Genomic DNA, 21,567 nt, shown 5'->3' on the forward strand with positions numbered 1-21,567 from the left:
GTTAGATATATTAATACCTCTACAAGAGACATGTCAACATGTCTCACTTTTTCAATCTTTGATCAGCTGATGATTTGAAGTTGAGGATGTGGTACAGAAATGCCTTGCTTCTTTGAGGGTAAAATTTCACAGACCACAACATCACCAACAAATTGACCTTAATTTTCTATTTTTACTACACTACTTCTATTGGTCATAGAAATGACATGAACAGTGTTCAAATCTCTAAATACAACTTTGCTCTGGGAGTCTGCCCTCAAACTACTCATAAACAAATACACTTTCTCCCAACTAGCCATCAGCATGAAACAGGATTGGCATCTTAAATTTGCAATCAGTTTGTAAGGTTAAAGTAGTTCTAAGAAAATTCATCCTTTCACTCCCAAGATCTAATTTCAATTCTCCACATTATCTGCGATACATTTTTTATGTTTCAGATCTGATTATTTTTTGTGAAATCAAATTATAAGCCTTAATTGAAATTTTCCTTCTTCTCATCACCTTTCTCATGGAAAATGTATAGATATGAAAAGGATAAATTCACTGTTGGTCAATCCTGGGAGTGAAAGGGTTAAATTTCATCAACTCCTTCTTTACAATCACAATTTAATAAATTTAACAGCTTCAACCTAGGTTCACTCATGGGTATCTTACCACCAATTGTTTTGAAATGAGCTATTTAGCTATAGTTAACAATAATATTTACTTTATTGTTCTACAATAACTTAAAAAAAAATAACTCATTATTTTCCTCTCTAAACACTGATGAACAAATATATTGCCCCTCATCAAAAAAATAATATAATAATAAATAAAACATACACGACTGTCTATGGATGACATGGTCATTCTTTACATGAAAGCGATCTTCGCAGTACTGAAACAGTATCTTTCATGAAGATTGCTTTCATATTCATTTCTTAAACTGCAGTTCACACATATGATTTCATATATTCATGGTCAATGATCAATGTGTTTTTACAAAGCTCACCCAATCCATTGTATCTTGGTCCTTGTTTACTGCCAATAGTAAATAAAAATGTCAGTTAAGATAAATGATTACTGCTGTTGAAGAAGTTCCTTCCAAAATATTATTTGAAATTACTTTTTGAATAAAAACACACTTTTAAATTGGAGAGTGACTGGGTCAAATATAATATTTACATAGAAAAGCCTTCTTTTATCAAAGTTTCTTGAAACAGAAGATCACTTTTAACATTTAAATTTTGTGAAAAAGGCTCCAATATTTTAGCTTGTGAATGTTGACATATAACCACTCTTGTATTGATGTAAAAGATGATACAATATTTAACAAATTTAATTTTGTGAACAACTTTAGAATCTTGGCAGACTAAATTTCAGTGGCTTGAACCACACTGAATCCAGATGTGAAAATTCTATGTTGCTAAATATTGCCATGTGATTGAGAATTTAATCTTTGATTATTTCCAAAAGTATTGTAGACAACATGGTCTTCCCATCATTTCTAATTAGAATGCCAGTACAATCATCATTTACACAAGACCTTTGTGGCTTGATGGTGGCTGTACTCATATTGAAAAGTGTCATTAATTAAAAACATCCCCCTATGAGAGCCATATGCCATAACATCATAACATGAGCAGGACTAGAATTAGATGTAGCACCCTAAAACATGCCAGCTGAAAGCAGAAAGGAAGAAAGTGAAAAAGCAGCCATCCATTGAAAGAAGTCAGTGAACTCCCTTCTTTGATTTTGGGTTAGATTCCAGGTGGGACTAAGACCCAACTTTTCCTTTTATGTCTTCCAATATGGCAAACACTTCAGAGTCGGAAAATAAGAACACTCCAATAACAACATAGCAGGCACCAAGACCAATCAATAGTTTTCTTGTCAAGGTGAGAACTGGATATTGTAGCATCTCTTGAACAAGGCACATCCCTGAACCAAAAAAAAAAAAAAACAGGAAAAAAGAAGATGAATTTGTGTAAGACACTAGACATTGCAAGTGAAGAAATTTGAGGTCATGATTCATGTAAGGCTAAAATTATGTTGGTGTTTTTGCATGTGCTACCCAACCATGCAAGGAGGATTTGTTGTATTTATGGCAATTTTGAATTAAGACATTATCCACTCAAAATTTGTAATATTTCTTCATAATGTCTGCAAGATTCGCTAAGTCTTCACCATTTCACAAATAGATACCATGTTACCATGCATCTATTCAGTAAAAGATCACTTATGAGGTCAAAATGCAGTAAGAACAAAGAAGTGCAACATGAGGCACAGTCTGATCTTACCACAATTTGACACCTGTGATCTACTACTGGAGCATGCCAATATGGAATCTGTTGGCTTTATATAACAAAGAAGCAAAGTTTGTCAGTAGTAACAACATCTATGCATAAGTCCCCTGATAGGTCATGAGGAAGAGCCAATCAAAATGCATCTTGGGTGTAGAATTCAGCTTCTTAGGATAGAACATTTTCCCTCTGCACTAAGTGTTTGCTTACCTGGGTAGAAGAAAATGAACAAGGCTGCTAGTCCTCCAACGAATGTTATGGCATACAATACATCCTGCACACATAAAGAAATTATAAGGGATAACCCAAACCAAAGTAGTATTTCAATGATTCTCCGTTGTTTTTCATCTGTTCCTGCTTTTGTGGGAGGCACACTGAAGGCTGCCACATACAAGCCATCCAAACTGCTCCTGTAAGTAAATGAAATGTTGTTAAATTTGAGCTTTGTAAAAATTTTAAAATTCTTGGAATGTGCACTATATTTAACAAATAGAGAAGCCTGCTCAAACTCCCCACTCAAGAAGTGGGGAAAAACTCAACTATGTCTCGTTATTTTCCCAACACTTCTTTCATGCTCTAACTGCTTCCTGTGTGCTTTGCGACAGAACAGAGCACAGCCAAGGCTTCTCTATTTGTTTTATAGTAACTAATCTGTTAAATTCCCCAAGCATTATTTTAAATTTTCAAAACAAACTTTACTTCCAAAGCACTTTACTTCCAAAGCAAACAACAGCATCATTAACAAACACGCTCTATACTCTGATGGAGCAGGCTTTCAATCAATGACAGCTTGCGTTATATCCAAACTTTATTATAAACATCCTCACAACTGAGTACCAGGGAAATTTCACCAATTTTAACTTTTGCGATTTTGTAAAATTACCTATACTTTTGATAAGTTTCTTTTTTATTGTTGTTGTTATTGTAACTGTCATTACTTGATTGTGAACTTGGTTTGTTAGAAGTATTGACTCTCAAACCCCTAATAATGTTCGACATCTACACTGTAATTTCTCCTCACAATATCACCCCTTAATCAAACGCTAAGCTGGACGGAATAAAGAAAATAATCACCAACTAATAAAACCCATGATTATTGCATAAATTCTCCTTCTCAGCAACTCAGGAATTGTGTAGAGAGAAGTGTAGATAATATAAATACTGATGTTACATTGTAAATGGTTAATGATCAAAAAATAACTGCAAAAAATATTGGCAGTACACTATCTTACCTTCCACAGAAAACAACCACTGCTGCTGATGTTAAAACTATGAGACACATTGTGACCCTTGCTATATTCACTAGAATGTCATTAGATGGATAACTCTTCAGCACATCACTTTCGACATTTGTGCCAAATGTAAGGTAACCAAATGTTCCAGTGATGATGTACACAGTGGAACAAATTGTCATTGCTATGACAACAACAATGCCAAATCTGGGTACACTTGCTCTTTTCAGTTCTGCATAAACAGCCACTGACTGTACATGACACTAAAAACATTGGATAGACCACATTAGAAACAGTAGTGATTGCAAATATCAAGAACTGTGTGCTAATAATGCACAGAATATTATTTTTTGGGGTGAGGTTCTCAGACTGAATAGTCAGTTGATGGTTTGCCATTGATTGTGTAAGGTGTTACAAGATAATTAGTGAGACGAAAAGCATTTGTGGATATCTTAAGGATTATTATAATAATAATAATAATAATAATAATAACTTTATTTAAGTGTCAGTGTATTTTAGCACTGCTGTGCTAATTGGGGAAACTGTAAATAAGGAAACAAATATCGTAAATGAACAGAAACTCGTTAAAAACGCCAACTGGTAGGAGGCAGACCAGTTGGCTATTTACAAAGCATGCAGGAGTTGAATTCGGGGCCACCGAAGACAAATCTATCCAGTGGCAGGGAGGAGGACTTGAACCCGGGACCTCCGGCTTACAAGTGCAGCGCCCTAACCACTAGGCCACGCTCGCCTCCTAAAATATAAACAATTGGATGATAGGAGGATAGGAGTGCTGATTTAAAAGTTAAATATTTTTTCTCGAGTTTTATGGCTTTCCAAACTGCCTAGATATAGAGGAAGGCTGCAGACTGCCCATATGTTAATCTGTGTAGAGATATTTCATCTTCAAAGCGAGTAACAATGGAACATGGTAATAAATGACAAGCAAAACCACAATGTTGCTATTTTGCTACAAAATAGATGTTGTAGTAACTGTATATTGTTCTTCAACCCTGACATTTTCTGCAGAAACCATTTACTGATTGTCCTTCTCTAAACACTGGTAAAGGAAGGTTGCATGCTCTCGGGACAGAAAAGTTGTATAATTTGCATTTATGATTTGCAATAATAATTGAAGTCCTTCCTTATTGCATAACTTGGCCCGAGGAGATGGCAAGACTGTTTTTCCCAATCCAGATGTATCAGAAGGGCTCAGTATTTTGCACTTTCATACTGCATGCACCTTCCCTGCAATTTGTTACTGTTAGTAATAAACAAAACTCATGATGATAAGAAGATTTCTTAGGTCGATACAAACCTGAAAAGCAAAACAAATAATGGGAACTGAAGAAAATGTGGTTGTCCAAGGCAGCTCAATCCTAAGATGTGACAACAAAATTAAAATCTTGTCACTAACAATATATTCTTTCTAACAAAGAGGTATAAATTACAATTGTGATGTGATGTTATTTCACTAAGAAAGTTCAAGAGAATGTCCAGAATATATGTCCATCTCACAATGTAGTCTCCTAGTTTGACCATTTTGTGACAAAGCAAATATGACTGGAAAAGACAGAAAACAGACCAATAGCATATGCCTATACTGGATCAAAAAGGGAACAATCACTAAAACATGTTCATAGCATGGCATGTCATTCATCTTCCCACTTCCTGCACTGACCATAAGGCCATTGTATGATTCTTCCCTAATAACCCTTTAACACCTAAGAGTGACAAGGTTCTAATTTCTCTTTACAATCTATCCCTTGAATCAAATGTTTAAATCACAAGAACAAAGGAAATGATCAGCAACTAACAAAACTTTGATGGTTTTACAAATTCTCCATAGTAGAACATAGGAAATGTAAAGAGAACTGTATGGAGAGTATGCATAATGATGTTAGGGTGTAAAGAGTGAATTACTGTAATTACTGCACTTACTCTTCAAATTCCTTTCTACCGCTGTGATGTCCTTCAAAGTATTTTATGGCAGTTACCATGCTAACAAAAAATGCCCCAAATGTTCCACAAAAACTATAAATGAACAATGTATATCGACATTAAAATTAAGAAGAAAATGGGGACATCTGCAGGTGAGAAGGACAAAGAGTCCAAAGGGCTCCTGCATAAATGTAAGCTAAAAATTATAATGACACTGTTAAGTTCCAGATGACAAAAATCACAATAATATAGGTTCATGTTGATAGCACCCAACATGATAATTTCTTAAAAGATCATGGTTTTTATAATCAAAGGAACACACCTGGAATAGCTGAGGACCTTCAGTGTCTTTGGTAGGCAAAGAGGCAAGAGAAAGACAAGGCTTGCGACACCAGTAAGAAATTTCCGTCGTAAATACCAGCCAGGAGTAGAGTCAATAGCCTCTCCAACTGAAATAAATGTATGATCAACTCTCTGAGTACCTACACTATAATGTGTGGCTAATTCCCATATGGATTTCCCTGACTATGGATTTCCCAGGGAAAACGAATGTTGTGTGCCATTACAACTTTCTTTCAGAGTGAAGAGAGTTTGAATGAATGCCCTAAATTTTTTGTTGTACTTAGTGTTTCAACTGAAAGGGAAAAAGTTTTGATTACAAAGGACATAGAGGCACTTGATCAGAAAGCAGCTGTTCACACTTTGGGGTGCGCTTCAAATGAAAAACTCTTTACATTTCAAAAAGAACTATTTACTAGAATTTTTACCATCAAGTTAAACACTATTACAACCATTCTTATTTTACCATTACCTGAATAAATGGAAAGATAATTTGATAGCCTGTGAAAATGTGACCTTGAGATTGTATTTTGCTATTATTTACTACAAATAACTTTAACAGACTCTGAACGTGTATTCTTCAATTCTTATTTTGTACTCTAACATTGGGCTCAGGGAACCACAGGTATATTACAACATAGTAACTTGGGCTAAAACTCTCTCTAGAAAGAACAGAAAGCATGTTTAGAACTAAGATCACAACAATAGCATGACAGGAAATTAATTAAAAAAAAAAACACATACAAAATAGAGAAGGCAGTGATTAGGGTGCTAGACTTGTGATCAGGTTGTCCCAAGTTCAAGTCCTCTGGTCCCTGCTGCTCACTGGATTTGTTGTTAGTTGCCTGATATTAACTCCTTGGCTGCTCTTTGTTAATTTCGAGCCAACTGATCTGCTTCCGGCCAGTTTGGATTTTTTAACTCTTTGTTTATTTCCAATATTTATTCAATATATTTTTTTAATGGCCAGTTAAAAGCTCTGTTGGGGGAGTGGTCAATCAATGTTTCAATCATTATTACTTTTGAAATTAAATTTACCGGTACTCACCTTTCTCCAGTTGATCACCAATCAAAATCATATACGCCACAGTGCAACCAAACATATACAACGTTATTACAATCTCTGTTGCAACACATGCCCTCGGTCCCAAGACTGCTCCGATTATCTCTTGGAAATTATGTGAGCCATGGTTTTCAGCGCAGTATGCTAGGATCAGGAATGCTCCCGTAATGAACACCAGTAAGCACTGTAAAAGAGCAACCACCGTGATTATGCGACAACGCTGCTACTTCAATGTCTGATGAAATTAACTAAGTAAAGTGAAATCATCTTGCAAGCTTTAATGTAGCCCTAAAATTCATTATTGATGGATTACAAACTTTTCAATCGGTTTTTATATGAATCAGTCAATCATTTACCCCAAAGAGTGAATATAGCATCCTTACGACTTCACCACTTTACGGTCGCAATTAAACAGGAAATAATTACTAACTCAAGGAGCTTTTGATTGATACGCAAATTGTCCGTGTCAGCACCATACGAAATGGTGAAAAGTTTACAGAATATGCATACCAATGTTAGAGTGTAAAATTAAGGGGGCATTGGGATTTTCGGTTTTGCGCTTTTGCCGTCGGTTTGCAGCTTTTGTGCCTATGCACTCCGGTTTTTCGGCTTTGGTGTTCGTTTCGGTTTGCGGATTTTCCGTTTTTCAGCATTTGATTTTCGGTTTTCATCAAAAATACTCAAGAGTTTTCGGATTTGGTATCTGATGTGGTTTCTCTTCGATCTGAGCGGCAAGTAAGCGTTAGCCGTGAAATGCAAAAGTTTTTGAGAGGAATGCGTGACAAACCAAGTCTCGACTAACGCTTGCAATGTGGAGCAATTAGTTGATCATTTTTCGAACTATTAGCCTGTCTCACGTGCCGGCAACGGTAGAAGCTCAAGGACCTCAAGAAACACTGTATCGCGTTTTACTTCAAAAGAGGGAAAAAGTGGCGGAAATTTCACGCGTTCGGTTTCGGTCGAATTGTTTTGCGAATTTTTGCGGTTTTTTAAATAGACCCTCGTAACAGTGATGAATTTGATGAGGATCAAGTGACCCTAAAAGCAGGATCGATGAAATGGCGGAAGGGCAAAATGGCGGAAGGGCAAAATGGCGGAAAATTACCCTAAATCCTAAAAAAAGGACGGCGGAAAATTACCCCAGATCCTAAAAGACGGAATGGTGGAAAATTACCCTACATCCTAAAAGACGGAATGGCGGAAAATTACCCCAAGTCCTGAGAGACAGAACGGCGGAGAATCACCCTAAATCCGTAACACTTCACACCCTGACATCAGTTTTCATATTCTCCATACTGTTCTCTGTACATTTACTACGGTGCTGACAAGGAGAATTTGTCTAACAATCAAGAGTTTCTTTAGTTGATAGTCATTTCCTCAGTGTATTCTCATGACATTAATGAATGATTCAGTGGTGATATTGTAACAAGAAATTAGATGCTAGTCACTTTGAAGACGGAATGGTAGCACACACATCCCGCTCAATACTGTATTTTCCTTTGCTACATCACTGCGGGGTTCTGGTCGTGTATGTGAGTGAGATGAAATGTTTCCTCACCCTTTTTCCCCTCATGATCACAACTTCCGTGGAAATTTAGTCAATACCCAAAAAATCATCTTTGCTCGTAATGTGTAACATTGTGTTGCTGGCTGTTCAGTTTGTTTGATGTGATTTTCTGTGTTTGTCGAGGTGTTGGGTGGGTTGACAGGCCGACGCGAACTCTTGCTGTTTTCACGATTAGGTTATTTTTAACTGACCTTTAGACCTTTGCCCTAATGAGCATGTCCTTTTAAAAATGATTTCCCCATTTTACATGAAACTATTGGAAGCCCTTTATAAATCTCCTGAGGCTTAGGATGCTTCCCAATAATTTGTCAGTTGCTCAATAAAATCTTTTTAAGGCTGATTGCTGATGGGTTATATTGTGAAACAAAACGCAATGTGGTAAGTCACACTTTGTTTTTCTCCTGGAGTGCTGTTTTCCTACCATTGAAATCAAACCCCATGAAGATTCTTTCAAACAGATAATTCGGATAGCCCCTTACGAGTAATCGCGACTTGGAGTGTCTCTTCAAAGCTTGTTTCTGATGTTGAGTTTTGTTCCATGTAAATGGCTCTGTAAAATCCGCGTATTTCTGTCGCCTGGTTGACATAGTACAAGTGGTTTGTTTACAGGTCTTATCCCCCGCCCATGGGAAAATACCATATTTATAGTTCCGTCGGTTAGGATTTGGGGTAATTTTCCGCCATTCCATCATTCCACCGTTCCGGCCTTTAGGGTCACCAAGTGAAAATTTTATTATTCTGTTCAGTCATCTTCTTGCCTGTTTGGTGTATAATAGGTTTATTTTTATGAAATTTCGGATGATAAGCCAAAGTGAGAATTTCAATTTTTTAAGTCCGAGTTATTCTACGTCAAGTTGATTCCCAACCCCTTAACTTTCGTTATTTTGGCCCAATATTGTTGACGCAATCAAAGAATGTTTGACAAGAAGAAAAAATTACAGTTTGTAATTTCCTACTCTGACTTCCTTCAAATTGCATCGTTATAGAACGCTCTGGTGAAAATGGGGAGAAAAAAATTGCATTTTTAAGTACCGGTCACAGCAACCAGCAAAAATCCTAGTCATGGGCACTTAGCACAATAACTGATCTTGGTCAATTGCTGCGATCGTGGTTGAAATTGCTCAGCGTTGTTTTCATTTCTATATAATATAACACGCACCATATGAATAATCAGCGCGGTGAAAATGCCTCCAGCTTGTGCATAGGCTTGAGGAAAATTCAAAATTCCAGCACCAAGGGCAGAATTTACCACCAGAAGAGTTGCTCTCCAAATGGGTATTCCCTTGCTGAAATGACCCGATCCATCCGAGCGTTGGATAACTGTGCAAGAGGCAGAAATAGTGTCTCTATCACCATTTGCGACAGGCTTGCCGATTACATTGTCTCTACTACTATTGTAGTGAATGACTGTGCATTCATGATGACCATTCGGCACGCCGTTCTTCTCTAAGAGGGCTTGTTTTTCTAATAAATTAAGGCTGTGGTTCATGTTCTCTGGAGCTCGAAATTTCTGAAGACTTCCAATGAAAAAAGGGAATACTTCGATTTCGTCGGAGTTTTTCACTTTGTCTCTAACTAATTTGTCAACAATGGTTTTTATGCCAAAGAAATCTGCACGTGAATTTCCAATGAAACCGGTGTCCCGTGGTTAGGATCAAAGTTTACAAACATCACGAAATTTACTTAAGCCTGCTTTAAGATATTCTCTCAAGTAAAGGCAAAAAAAAAAAAATTTACCTCTATTTGATCCACCAGGAAAAAAAAATCCGCAGAGTGAATGAAAGCGATATTTTGGCTAAATCAGCGCGCATAGGTAGTTAAAGAATACAAAGACCAATTGATACATCTATATCTCGCGCCTCTTCAAGTTCAAACAGATATTTATGACTTCGGTACCGTGACATTTGACGAGACTCTTTGATTACATTTACTGGAGTTTATCGCTGGATCCTGAGACTTGGTCGTGACTTGCGCATGACTTGCAACGCGTGGTTTGCTTTGCTGTGTTTTTCGTCGAGTAGACTTGTGCCGCGCCCGCCTTACCGAATAACGGGAAAAATATGCTTGAATTAAAAAAGAATAGATGAAATACCGCCCGTTCTATAGGCAAGTTCTGTTCAACAGGGCAAAGTAATGGTTCGCGTGCGCGTTCTTTAAAGACTCGACAATCTGGTGGAAGCAACGCACAGCTGTTTCCCAGTCGTGTACCACAGAATGCGAATAAATAAAATGTATCTGTCCAAAGCCCTCGATGGCGATATCTTTGAGCTCTTCATTGACGTAGGCAATTTTTCTCTTTTAAGCGTCTGGGAAAAATGGCATCAACTCACCTTCATGTCTATGATATTTACACTTCCGTTTTGCATTTACATCAAGGACCAGTATAAATAAAGCTTTTATCCCTGGAAAATTTTAATGTTCAACCTCTGTCGATTTGCCAGTAACGCATGAGAGAGTCACTGCTCATTATTATTTTCACTCAAGACTGGAAGGAGGTAACCATCATATCTTGCTTCCATACAAAGGAAAAGCCACGAGATACACTAAACTCCCTGGCAACGAGCCGAGCAACTGAAAATAATAAGAACGTGACCAAAACAATTTGTCACTGTCGGCTTTCCCATGCAGCCACATGCTATGCCTCTTGTTATTGCTTACACTGGGAACGATGCCAAATTTGACACTTAGCAATAAGAACTCAATCCGTAAACAGCCCCACAAAGCAGCAGGAGGGACTAAACTAACCTGTCCCAGGCCTGAACCTGTCCCATGCGTTAAGTCTCGTTTAGATAGTAAAACGAAGAGCAATGTCAAATGACTCGATATTATGGAGTCAAATCGGGGACAAAATTGGTATCCTTAGTTCATGTTGTCGGGTCATACTTCGTGACGTTAAAGTTCTCGTTTTCTGTCCTGGTATCCTTTGATCGCGTCGTCGAGCCATTCGTTCGTGTCGTCGAGTCATACTTGGTAGAGCTATAGTCCTCATTTCCAAACCCCCTCGTCATGTCGTCGGATGGTGAAACAGGTAAGTGTAATCATGGAAAGGCCTCTCCAAAACCTTTCTATTACTTGCTGATTGTGACGGCTCTTTCCCGCTATAAAGCTTCCTCGTCCTGGTCCACCCTGTGGATGTGTGAGAACAAGAACCATGCCACATCAACAGTTTCAGTGCCAGATCTCCCCTCACCCTTGAAGGAAGACCAATGCCTGAAACAGCTTTCAAAAACAATGCAAGAACTGTACATTCCTTGTTGTTATTATTGCACTTTTAAAAACATTGTTCTTCGAGAAGATCAATCAACACAGCCACGGATGACAAACCCCCACCCAACTAATTTGTGGTTTCCATCCAACTGCCTGGGTGCTAATGGGCCCTGGACAAAGTAGTGTCGACGATTGACAGTGTTAAGTTGGATTGTTCATAACAAAACACTAACAGGGTCCGTTCCAAGCAGTGAGGAGCCTCAAGAAAGAATCCTTTCATTCTGCGAATGCCGAAGTTTGGAAAATTTTGCAAGGTTTTCTTTACAAGGTCATCAGAACAGTCTTCAGAAAAAAAAAGTATACCTTGGTTCCTCCTTAAAAAGCTGAATTCGTCTACAGATTATTTTCCTGCTCGTGCCCAACATTGCGACATTTTTTTAAAATGAAAAACCGTAGCATAAGTACAGTTTCAAATTCCCTCGTGGTACCTCGAAGGCAAGTCTTCCTACTTCGCCAGAATGTACTAATGGCAAGGTTAAAGAACACTCAGCACTTTGTTTATTTCTATCTTTCAAATGCAGATAACTGTTTGCTTCTACCAAGAGGTCAAGAACGTCATCGAACACGCTCTCCTTTCTAAAGAAACAGACGATATACCACGTGACGATTAAAAACGTGGTTACCACTGACCGTTACGACATGAATTATGTTTCAACGCCACAAAATGTGACGCGACTCGAATTTTTAGGAGGAAGCGACATGAGACACGCCACAAAGATAGCACGTGAATCAGAAAATTCATCCGGCAACATGACGAGGGAGGTTTAGAGGACAGGAAATGAGAACTTTCGCAGAAGTATGACTCAACGACACGAACAAATGACTCGACGGCACGAACAAAGGATACCAATTTTGTCCCCCATATGACCCCATACGATTCTGAAGGTAGTGGAGGGGAGTAAAAAGAGGGGTCGCACCCCGACCCAAGCCTCTCTCGTTTTTGCTCAGCCGCTACTATCGCAACGCTAACTTTTTCGCTCTTTTTGGGCCTGTTTACATGGAGTAGGGGCACCCCCAGAGGGTGAGGTAACCCGCCTAAGTGGGGTAACCTCGTACAGCAGGACAAAAAATAGATGGCACATAAAAAAAGAAATTTCGTTTCCTGCAGTACATCACGCGACTTTCGTAAAGCTAGTGGCTGGCGTCTTCGATGGCAAATTAATTCATTGGCCAGTTGATCCATTGTGGCTTTAGAAGCTACGAGAGATCTATAACGCTTTCATTTATGTCTCGTTATTCATTCGCATTCTATTTCCGTGAAGCCAGCATTAATGTACTTCTTGGGTTCTTTTTGCCACTAGGGGTAGCCCACGTGTAGCCAGCCTACCTCGCCTCCGTTTCACCTTTGGGGGGGGGGGGGGGGGAGGGAGAGAGAGGGTGCGGCTACACTTAGGCTGAACTGGGGGGCCTCTCTGCACTTGCGAAAAAGTTGTTTATTTGGACCAATTTTCTATCACCACCAGCACTTAACAATTGTTGATGATTTGTCGCGACTTAACAAATTTTAGCCGAAAAAAAACAAAACAAAACAAAACAAATCTTCGAACACACGGCCGACAAACTTTTGTTCCAGATAAAAACTGGACGAAATTGACTAGATAACCAAATGTGTGAACTTTTCTATCATTCTTAGCGCGCGAACTCAACATCACGTAGTTATGACGATGGAGCCTTCCATTCCATTCTTTATTTTATTTATCAAAAAAGAAGCAATTTTTGATGATTTTTGTTTATGATGATTGTCAGTTGCAGATTTTGAACCAATGCCATGATAATAGCCTAAATTGTAATCCATAAGGTCTTCTTACTCTTCAAAATATCAGTTATAACAATTAATTAACAAACACAAATTGATTCCTGCTAAATGACAAACTAGCGAACTGGATTGTTCTAAACCTGTACAGGGGCATAACCAGGATTTTTCAAAGGGGGAATCAGACTGAGTCAAACAGAGGGTACACACCAGATTGTCATGTTGACTTCCGTGTCGTGTTTGACTTATGTGACAAAAAAAGGCTTACAAGTTTACCATACTTTTTTTAACGCCAGTTTTCATGCTACCACTGCAGAAATCTGTCAAAGGCACCCTAGGCTCTGCATTCTTTAATTATGATTAGGGTTTTGGTTCTTGCACATTAACAATGGATTATTCCTAGTTACCTCTTGTGAGTATCTAACTTAAACTACTATAGGCAGTAGTAACTTTGGAGACTTGAATTTAATTCATACTAATTTTATTAGTAATTGGACCTCATGTTATACAATTTGATTCAGATCACAATTGTGACAAATACATTTGTATTAAATTATAACATAACTATAAAATTCAGAATACCATGATACCTGAAATATCTCTGGAATGTTTTATGAGTTACAACCAATCACAGGATGGTATGTAAGTAATCCAAACAAAACTACATACAATACATTAATAAATATTAATGCTATCATGTACAATCAAGATTTTCTTGTATTTGATTGGCTTATTTCCTAAATGCAATTACATTCCATAAACATTTTCAGTGCTCACAGACTTCAGAGTTTCACAGTATATACAATATTATTTTTGAAAAAAGAATTAGATGACAATTTTGATTTGAGTCTTTGACATGGCAGACCATAGTGGTTTGTCCAACATTTGCGCCTCTCATTGTTTGCAGCACTACTGTTTGAATGCCATGGGAAACTGACATCTGAGTCTGTCATTATAAACAGAATGATCAATACAAACTTCCTCCTTTTATGTCTTGCATTATGGCAAATACTTCAGAGTCTGCAAACAAGAACACTCCAACAACCACATACCAGAGACCCAGAAGAATCAATAATTTCCTTTTCATGGTAAGAACTGGATATTGTACCATCTCTTGAACAAGACAGATCCCTGAAAATAAAAAAAAAGTGATGTAGTATTTGTAAACCAGGCTCATTTTCACAAACGCAGGAACTTGAGGTCATCGAACCAAGGAATAGTGGTCACTTTTAAGTGCCATGATGGGATACGATAAGTGACTTGGTGTAGAACATGCCATTTGTTGCAAAAGATACAAACTAGTAGTCTAAGTTTCAACTGACAATATTTTCAGTGCACAATTAACACAAATCAGGGCTGAAAGAGCCTTTTTCCATAGTTGCCACTTAGCAAACCAAAATGTGGAATAGTAGCCAGAAATCCAATTCTGGTCAACCAAAAAAAAAAACAAAAAACAAAAAAAAATATATATATATATATTCTTCCAGCAGTATTCAATGACAACTAAACCATATAAATAATTTTAAAGTAAACAGCATGTCTCATATTTTTTTACAGAAATTCATGCAATTTCTTACAACCAGCTACTCAAAAATAGACACATTCAGGGTGTAAAATTGTGCTTAATACAGGTGCCAATGTGACTCAATTTTTTACTTTGGTGACTAAATCCTGAAAATTAGTCACCAAATTGGCAACTAGAATGCTTCATCATAACCTAAGTACCTAGAGATACAGTGAATTAAAAAGATTTGCAGAGATGAATCTGTGGCAAACTTCCTCGTTAAGTTTGTTTCAAAAACGCAGCACATGCATCTTGATTGATAACTAGACACCATCTTGGATTTAGGTGAGCTTGAATGTTGTATATCATCCAACCTAGTTTCCACTTTGTTGCACGTTAAAGATCTTTTTCCTAGCTTAATATCGGAGGGTCTATCAAGAACGCTGACAGGGTAAAAAAAGGTTTAGTTTGTCTATAAAAATGGTGAACAACAGCTTTTGAATTGGCCACCACTTTGGAAAATTCAGGAGCTGAGAGGCTCTCAGAAGAAAAAAATTAATTTCATGTCCTGACATTGCAACAAAACTGTTGAGCACAGATTGCCAGATTGGCCATGCCCTGCAAATTTAGTCGTCAAAATGTTGTAGGACACCATGGTGACCAAATCATTGCAACTTATGAGGGTTTGCTTACCTGGGTAAAAGAAAATGAACAGTGCAGCCAGTCCCCCAATAAGTGCAATTGCAGATTGTATGTTTTTCACATAAACAGCAATAATAAGGGCTGACCCAAACCACACTAATGTTTGTATGATTCTTCGCCGTTTTTCATATATTTCAGCAAGAGTTGGAGGCATTCTGAAGGCTGCCAAATACAATCCCTCCAAACAGCTCCTGTAAGTAACAAATTTGACCGACATCAATTTTGTTGTATCTGTACTTTACAAATACTATACCTCTTTGAGTAAGTGCCTAGGGGCTTACTTAAAATTTTGGCTAAAAGGAGGAGCAGTTATCAGAAGAAGGCTGCTTAATTGAGGGGGCGCTTATCATTCTCCTGTACTGATTCTACTGTGGTTGAAGTTCAAACTGCTAGAAATAAAGTAGCACAATAAAAAGGTTTTCCTTGCATCTCTATTATTTAAGAAAGTTAGGGAGAGAGGGGGAGGGGGAGGGGGAGGCACTTCCTCTTGATTTACATTATTGACAAGATTATTGACATTATTACCTTGATTGACATTATTAACAAGAGGGAGAGAGAGGTATTTACTCTAAAGCAAACCTTGTTTGACATTATTGACAGGAGGGAGGGGAGGCACCTGCTCCAGAGGGAACCTTGTTTAACATTATGATCTAGGAGGTAGGTGCTTATTTGAAGAAGGGTGATTATTAGGGTTTGGGCACTTAACCCTTTAACTCCCATTGTTAATTCTCCCCTGTGGCTGCTGCACATTTCCTTGTAAATTAGTTATGAGCCCTTGGTGCGAGATCAAGATAGCAGCTTCTACCTGATAAGTTTGAATATTCTCATGACCTGTTTGCCGAAGAATGTATGGATATTGTAGGGAGAAGTTTTATGTTAATCACTCCTGGGAGTTAAAGAGTTAATCAAGGAAATAGGGTATCTCTATTACCATGATGCATTAAAAAATTCTCAGGTTTTAACTTTTTCAGAATGTCTTTTAATCCAAAAAATAAGAACATTTGAATTTTTTTTTTAATTATCATTTTTAAATAATTATGAAATTACTATAAACTTAGGAATTTAGTATCTCACCTTCCACAAAAAACAACAAATGCCCCTGTTGATAAAACTATGAGGCATATTGTTACCCTTGCAATATTCACCAAAATGTCATTAGAAGGGTAACTTAAAAGAACATCACTTTTAACTGATGTGCCAAATGTTAAGTAGCCAAATGATGCCGTAATGGTATAGGCTGTAGTACAAATTGCCATTGCTATGACAACAACAATGCCAAATCTGGGTACACTTGCTCTTTTTAGTTCTGCATAGACAGCCACTGAAGGGACATGACACTGAAACACAAAAAAGACCAAGTTAGCAAAAAGCTATTGTGTTCCAAAGAGAATTTCTAATGTCCCTAAAAATTTTGTCCATTGAACAACATTTAGTATCTTTCCTAAGGTATTGTGTGACTTAAATGTTTGGAGGACATCTTGCTCCTTCTCAGATTTTTCATACAACTATTTCAATAAGATTGTGATGCAAAAATTTCTTTAAATAAAATTCACATAAACAATCAATGTATATTTGAATATGTATATACACCAAATCAAAAATAAAAATGATACAAACCTGAAAACCAAAGCAAATTATAGGAATAGCAGCAAAAGCCTGAGTCCAATTCCAAGATTCCTCAATCCTAAGGAATGAAAACAGAATTGTACACTTAGCCACTACAGGAAAGGTGCATGCCAAGATTGTATATGTCATCAATCCAACTGTTAAAATGATCAGAGCAGTTTTCAATAGACTATTGAAAATCCAAACCTAACTAATCATTACAAAGGTTTACATTATCGTTAGCCAATGAGCATTAAACCCTTTAATTCCCATAAGTGACCAAGACAGAATTTCTCCTTACAATATCAATACAACATCAACCAGATAAGTGATGAGAATAAAGAAAAGATCAATTTGGTGACGATATGTTGATTCAATACTAAATTCTCTGAACTAACATTATAAGAATTGTATGCTTAATGGTAAGAACAACAACAAATTTGATCTGGGAGTTAAAGGGTTAAAGTAAAACAGGCAAACCTTAAAAAATGCAGGAGAATCTGCGCATTCGTTTTACATCTGATTGGTTATAAGGATGGACAGTGTTTCGTAAACCAATCACAGACTAAATCACATTAATACAAAAAAGACAAAAAACTCTTGGTTTACGTTTGACGTGCAATTGAGAATTGCTCTTCTTAGGGGTACTTACTCTACATAGTCTTTACTATCAGTGTGATGTCCATCAAAGTATTTTATTGCAGTTACTATGCAAACAAAAAGTGCCCCAACTGTTCCAAGAGCACTGAAAATAATTTATCAACAGGTCAGCAAAAAATGTGAACAAATATTACCACTGAATCATATTACATGTTATAAGCTCACAACTGATTGAAAGCAAACTTGCCAAGTTCAAGTGAAGCTCTAGAGCATTTTGACAGTTTGTCAATATTACTTTAATTTAAAGGTGCAAAAAAAAAGTATAGTCTCATGCCTTAAAACTATTGCTTCACAGAAGAATTTGAGTTGATAGGAGAATCATGAAAAATGTGAAAGGGAAAGATGCAAAAAAAATTCTGGTCATGGACCTAACAATAGTATTTACATGAGTTTTGTACACGTAAGAAATATTTTACAAATGCTTCTTGCCTCTCAGTTCTTTTAGTGGTCAGTGGGACACTACTTCAAGTTCCAGAGGTCAGAAAGCACAAGAAATCTGGGGCTCAAGTTGCACAATGTTTACTTAAATCATAAACTATTTATTTAAAAAAAAACTCATGGTTCCCAGTTGTTTAAAGTGTGCATAAAGCTCTACACTGGACAAATCTCTACCCTGGTGTCCTTGTCTCCCACCACATATACTGGAGAGTGATTTATCCCTCAGATAGCATTATCCACCCTTAGAACAACTGAGTCCTGATTGTTAAAATCCACGCACCTGGAATAACTAAGAACTTTCAAAGTTTTTGGAAGACACAGTGGTAAGAGAAAGAGAATGCACATCGCACACATGAGAAATTCACGACTTAAATACCAGCCAGGAGTAGAGTCAATAGCTTCTCCAACTATAAACATAAAATAGAAAGTGTACCATTAAGCTCTATAGTGCACGCTCTATCCTGCATGCTGTACATTACACCACTAAATAAAAGGGTTTTGTCCTGAGAAAAATTCAACTTCTGTAAGAATTGATTAAAGTACACATACATATTTTCGGGTAGATATATAGAATATCTGTATTGGGTACGTTTGACACTAAAGTGGGAAAACTTGTGTGAAGGCTCTCCTTTACTGCATGTTGTACAGTAAGTTTGGGTCTCTATAGAAACCTTTTTTAAATCTATGGTGCCAATAAAAGTTGCTTTTGGTAGGCTAGGATTTTGACCAAATCTTGTAAGGTTCAGAGAACCAACATCTCAACACAATTTGTCCATGTCTCCCACCACAAAAACATCTAGTAAAAATAAGTGTGCACTTGTGCCCAGAGTTAAGATCAGATCACTGAACAATTTTGTTAGAAGTCTAGTGAGAGGATAAAAACCATACTTAAGGCCATGATAACCGTAAAAAAAAGGAAATTGATTATAACTCGGAAGTGTCACATATCACTTTACTTGCCTTTCTCCAGTTGATCACCAATCAAAATCATATATGCCACAGTAGAACCATACATGTATAACATAATGACTAGCTGTGTTAAAATGTATGCCCCTGGACCAAGTACTTCACGGATTATCTCTTGAAAATTCTGAGAGCCATGATTTTCGGCACAATATGCTAGGATCAGGAATGCTCCAGTAATAAACACCAATAAAGACTGTGAAAGATGAAAAAATAAATGTTGTATTACAAAAATTCTGGTTCACCATTAATTAGAAATTTACAAACTGAAAGGAAATTGTGCAGCTTGGCTCTTAAGAGTAACTAGCATCTAATTTCTCTTTTAATATCAACCATGAATCACATTTTAAGATAATGAGAATATAAGGAAATGAAGAAACTCTTGATTGTTTAACAAATTCTCCCTGCCAGCACCTTAGGAAATATATAGAGAACAGTATGGAGAATATATATACTAATGTTAGGGAGTAAAGGGTTAACAAAAGTCCACAGGGCATTTACTTGTCATCTTATTCTGACCTTGGTATAACTAAAACTAGCTGCGAGGGCCAGCTACCGCAACAACAGTGATAATATGGGAAGATGTTGTGTGTCACGTCACTTAAATGGAAATTAGCAAAAATTTGAGTTTCACACAGGAATAGAACCCTAAGCCATCAGATCCTACCCTCTGAGTTACAAAGAACCTTCATGTTGGGCTAGGTCAATTTTGGGTTCATATGTAAAACACACACTGGATCAGCACTTTAGAAAGCACTGTTTGCGGCAATACTATAGGGAAGATGATAACTTTTGAGCTTAATTACCTTGAAAAAAAATCGTGTAGGACGAAGGAAAAATATATTTCCCTTCGAGAAATAAATCAGAGATAATCTTCTCAGTAGAGGGGTGTTTCAATCTAATAAGAAAATGATAGCATGCTGATTTGTTACAAATAACCCGATAAAATTTCCGCACAGCCCCATACTATTGTAAAACAAAATTGTTTTCCCAATGGCGATGTATTGTTTTTGTCATTGTTTTTTCTTTTCAAGAACTGAATGCATAATGTAGTATGGGGCTGTGCGGAAATTTAACCAATAACCCTGCACCAAGAAGGTCTAGTTCATGGGTCTTCATATGTGATTAAGTCGTTTCTTTTTCTTACTAATGACATAATACCCACCATTTGAGCAGTAAGAGCGGTGGTAATGCCTCCACATTGCGCATATGCTTGGGGAAAATTCAAAATTCCAGCACCAAGAGCTGAATTTACCACCAAAAGAGCTGCTCTCCAAATAGGTAAACCCTCCGCGTAATGATTCTCACCCGGTCGTTGGATCACTGAACGAGATTTAAACACACCAGCACTGGAGGTAGTGTCTAAATCACTTGTTGCACCTGGCTGATTAAGCATAGTTACTTCACTACCACTGTAGTATGGGCTTTCATAACGACTTCCTTGTAGGTTCCTTTTGTCAAGAAGGGCTTGTTGTTCCGACAAATCGAGGCTGTGGGTCATATTCTTTGGGCTCACGAATTCTTAGGACTCCTTGTGAAAAGTGAATACCCTGCAATCAACGTTTCGTGTTCACTGGTAACTATTTTGGCTTCAGAATAGTAGTTTCTATATTTAACAAATCTGCACGTGAATCGACAATGAATCCAGTTCAGCCGGTAAATCTGAAAAACCGGTCTCCCGCAGACTGGATCAAGATTTACGCAACCACCGAATTTCCTTCCGCCGGTGGAGTAGAATTTTAGAGCTCTCGAGTTAATGAAGGATGTCAAACGCTTGCTCTCCCTAATAATGAATTATAAATAATGTTGAGTGTGGTCTACCGAAAAGTCGCACGATTGAAGTAGACCGGCAATTGGCGCAGTAAACTTCGTTAGAGAATGGAAGGGTGGTGATCAATTGTGCATATGACGTAATTTCCACATCAATTCTTGCGCCATTTTACGTTTCTTAGGCGAGAGAAATGGTGAAATAGTAACTTCGTTGCGGTGGAAGATGACAAGATCTAACGAAGAAGTGAGAAAGTTTTGCGATAGTATCCGTAGAGGAGGGATTGTCGACGAAATGAATCCCCTACCTTAAATCTCGTGATCTTGACCTTGAGAATTTCGGTGCCTCAATCCCGCGCCCTTTTCCCGCCGATCGGTAGGACCCGCAGGACTTTCTAACCCACGGATCCGTATGTTAACGCCATAGGTTTTTTCTATTAACTTTTTAAAGTTTTTTGGTCTTCTCTATCCAACTATGTAATCA

The 21,567-nt window shown here is 37.5% G+C and overlaps 2 protein-coding genes across 4 annotated transcripts; both read right to left on the reverse strand.

Moving 5' to 3' along the window:
• Window positions 1–454: 454 nt before the first annotated feature.
• Window positions 455–10,967, reverse strand: LOC131798008 (sodium-coupled neutral amino acid transporter 7). 2 transcript variants are annotated; one of them, XM_059115672.2, is made up of 8 exons: window positions 10,755–10,967; window positions 6,843–7,041; window positions 5,778–5,904; window positions 5,456–5,548; window positions 4,833–4,893; window positions 3,515–3,777; window positions 2,493–2,692; window positions 455–1,920 (listed from the first exon to the last, which is right to left on the reverse strand). In XM_059115672.2, the coding sequence occupies exons 1-8, from the start codon at window positions 10,788–10,790 to the stop codon at window positions 1,757–1,759; spliced, it is 1,143 nt and encodes a 380-aa protein (XP_058971655.2). In that variant the 5' UTR covers window positions 10,791–10,967; the 3' UTR covers window positions 455–1,756. The 2 variants fall into 2 exon arrangements, with proteins under 2 accessions (XP_058971655.2, XP_058971654.2); XM_059115671.2 differs by having other exon boundaries at window positions 9,584–10,967.
• Window positions 10,968–13,405: 2,438 nt separating this feature from the next.
• LOC131798038 (sodium-coupled neutral amino acid transporter 7) lies at window positions 13,406–21,541 on the reverse strand. Of its 2 annotated transcripts, none has more exons than XM_059115707.2 (9): window positions 21,392–21,541; window positions 20,482–21,099; window positions 19,314–19,512; window positions 18,634–18,760; window positions 17,908–18,000; window positions 17,268–17,334; window positions 16,725–16,987; window positions 15,642–15,841; window positions 13,406–14,575 (listed from the first exon to the last, which is right to left on the reverse strand). In XM_059115707.2, the coding sequence occupies exons 2-9, from the start codon at window positions 20,815–20,817 to the stop codon at window positions 14,412–14,414; spliced, it is 1,449 nt and encodes a 482-aa protein (XP_058971690.2). In that variant the 5' UTR covers window positions 20,818–21,099; window positions 21,392–21,541; the 3' UTR covers window positions 13,406–14,411. The 2 variants fall into 2 exon arrangements, with proteins under 2 accessions (XP_058971690.2, XP_058971691.2); XM_059115708.2 differs by having other exon boundaries at window positions 20,482–20,866; window positions 21,392–21,535.
• Window positions 21,542–21,567: the final 26 nt, after the last annotated feature.

This window comes from Pocillopora verrucosa, chromosome 3 (assembly GCF_036669915.1).
Source record: "Pocillopora verrucosa isolate sample1 chromosome 3, ASM3666991v2, whole genome shotgun sequence".
Taxonomy (NCBI): domain Eukaryota; kingdom Metazoa; phylum Cnidaria; class Anthozoa; order Scleractinia; family Pocilloporidae; genus Pocillopora; species Pocillopora verrucosa.

Bases quoted from the DNA above. Each gene is read 5' to 3' on its own strand.
- LOC131798038 (XM_059115707.2), bottom strand. From the start codon at position 20,817: ATGACCCACAGCCTCGATTTGTCGGAACAACAAGCCCTTCTTGACAAA. The intron at 17,335-17,907 runs GTAAGTACCCCT...TTCATTCCTTAG, and splicing joins GATAGTAAAGACTATGTAGA to GATTGAGGAATCTTGGAATT. The intron at 16,988-17,267 runs GTTTGTATCATT...TTTGTGTTTCAG, and splicing joins TAATTTGCTTTGGTTTTCAG to TGTCATGTCCCTTCAGTGGC.
- LOC131798008 (XM_059115671.2), bottom strand. From the start codon at position 9,913: ATGAACCACAGCCTTAATTTATTAGAAAAACAAGCCCTCTTAGAGAAG. The intron at 4,894-5,455 runs GTAAGTGCAGTA...GTCACATCTTAG, and splicing joins GGTAGAAAGGAATTTGAAGA to GATTGAGCTGCCTTGGACAA. The intron at 2,693-3,514 runs GTAAGATAGTGT...ATTTACTTACAG, and splicing joins GTGGTTGTTTTCTGTGGAAG to GAGCAGTTTGGATGGCTTGT.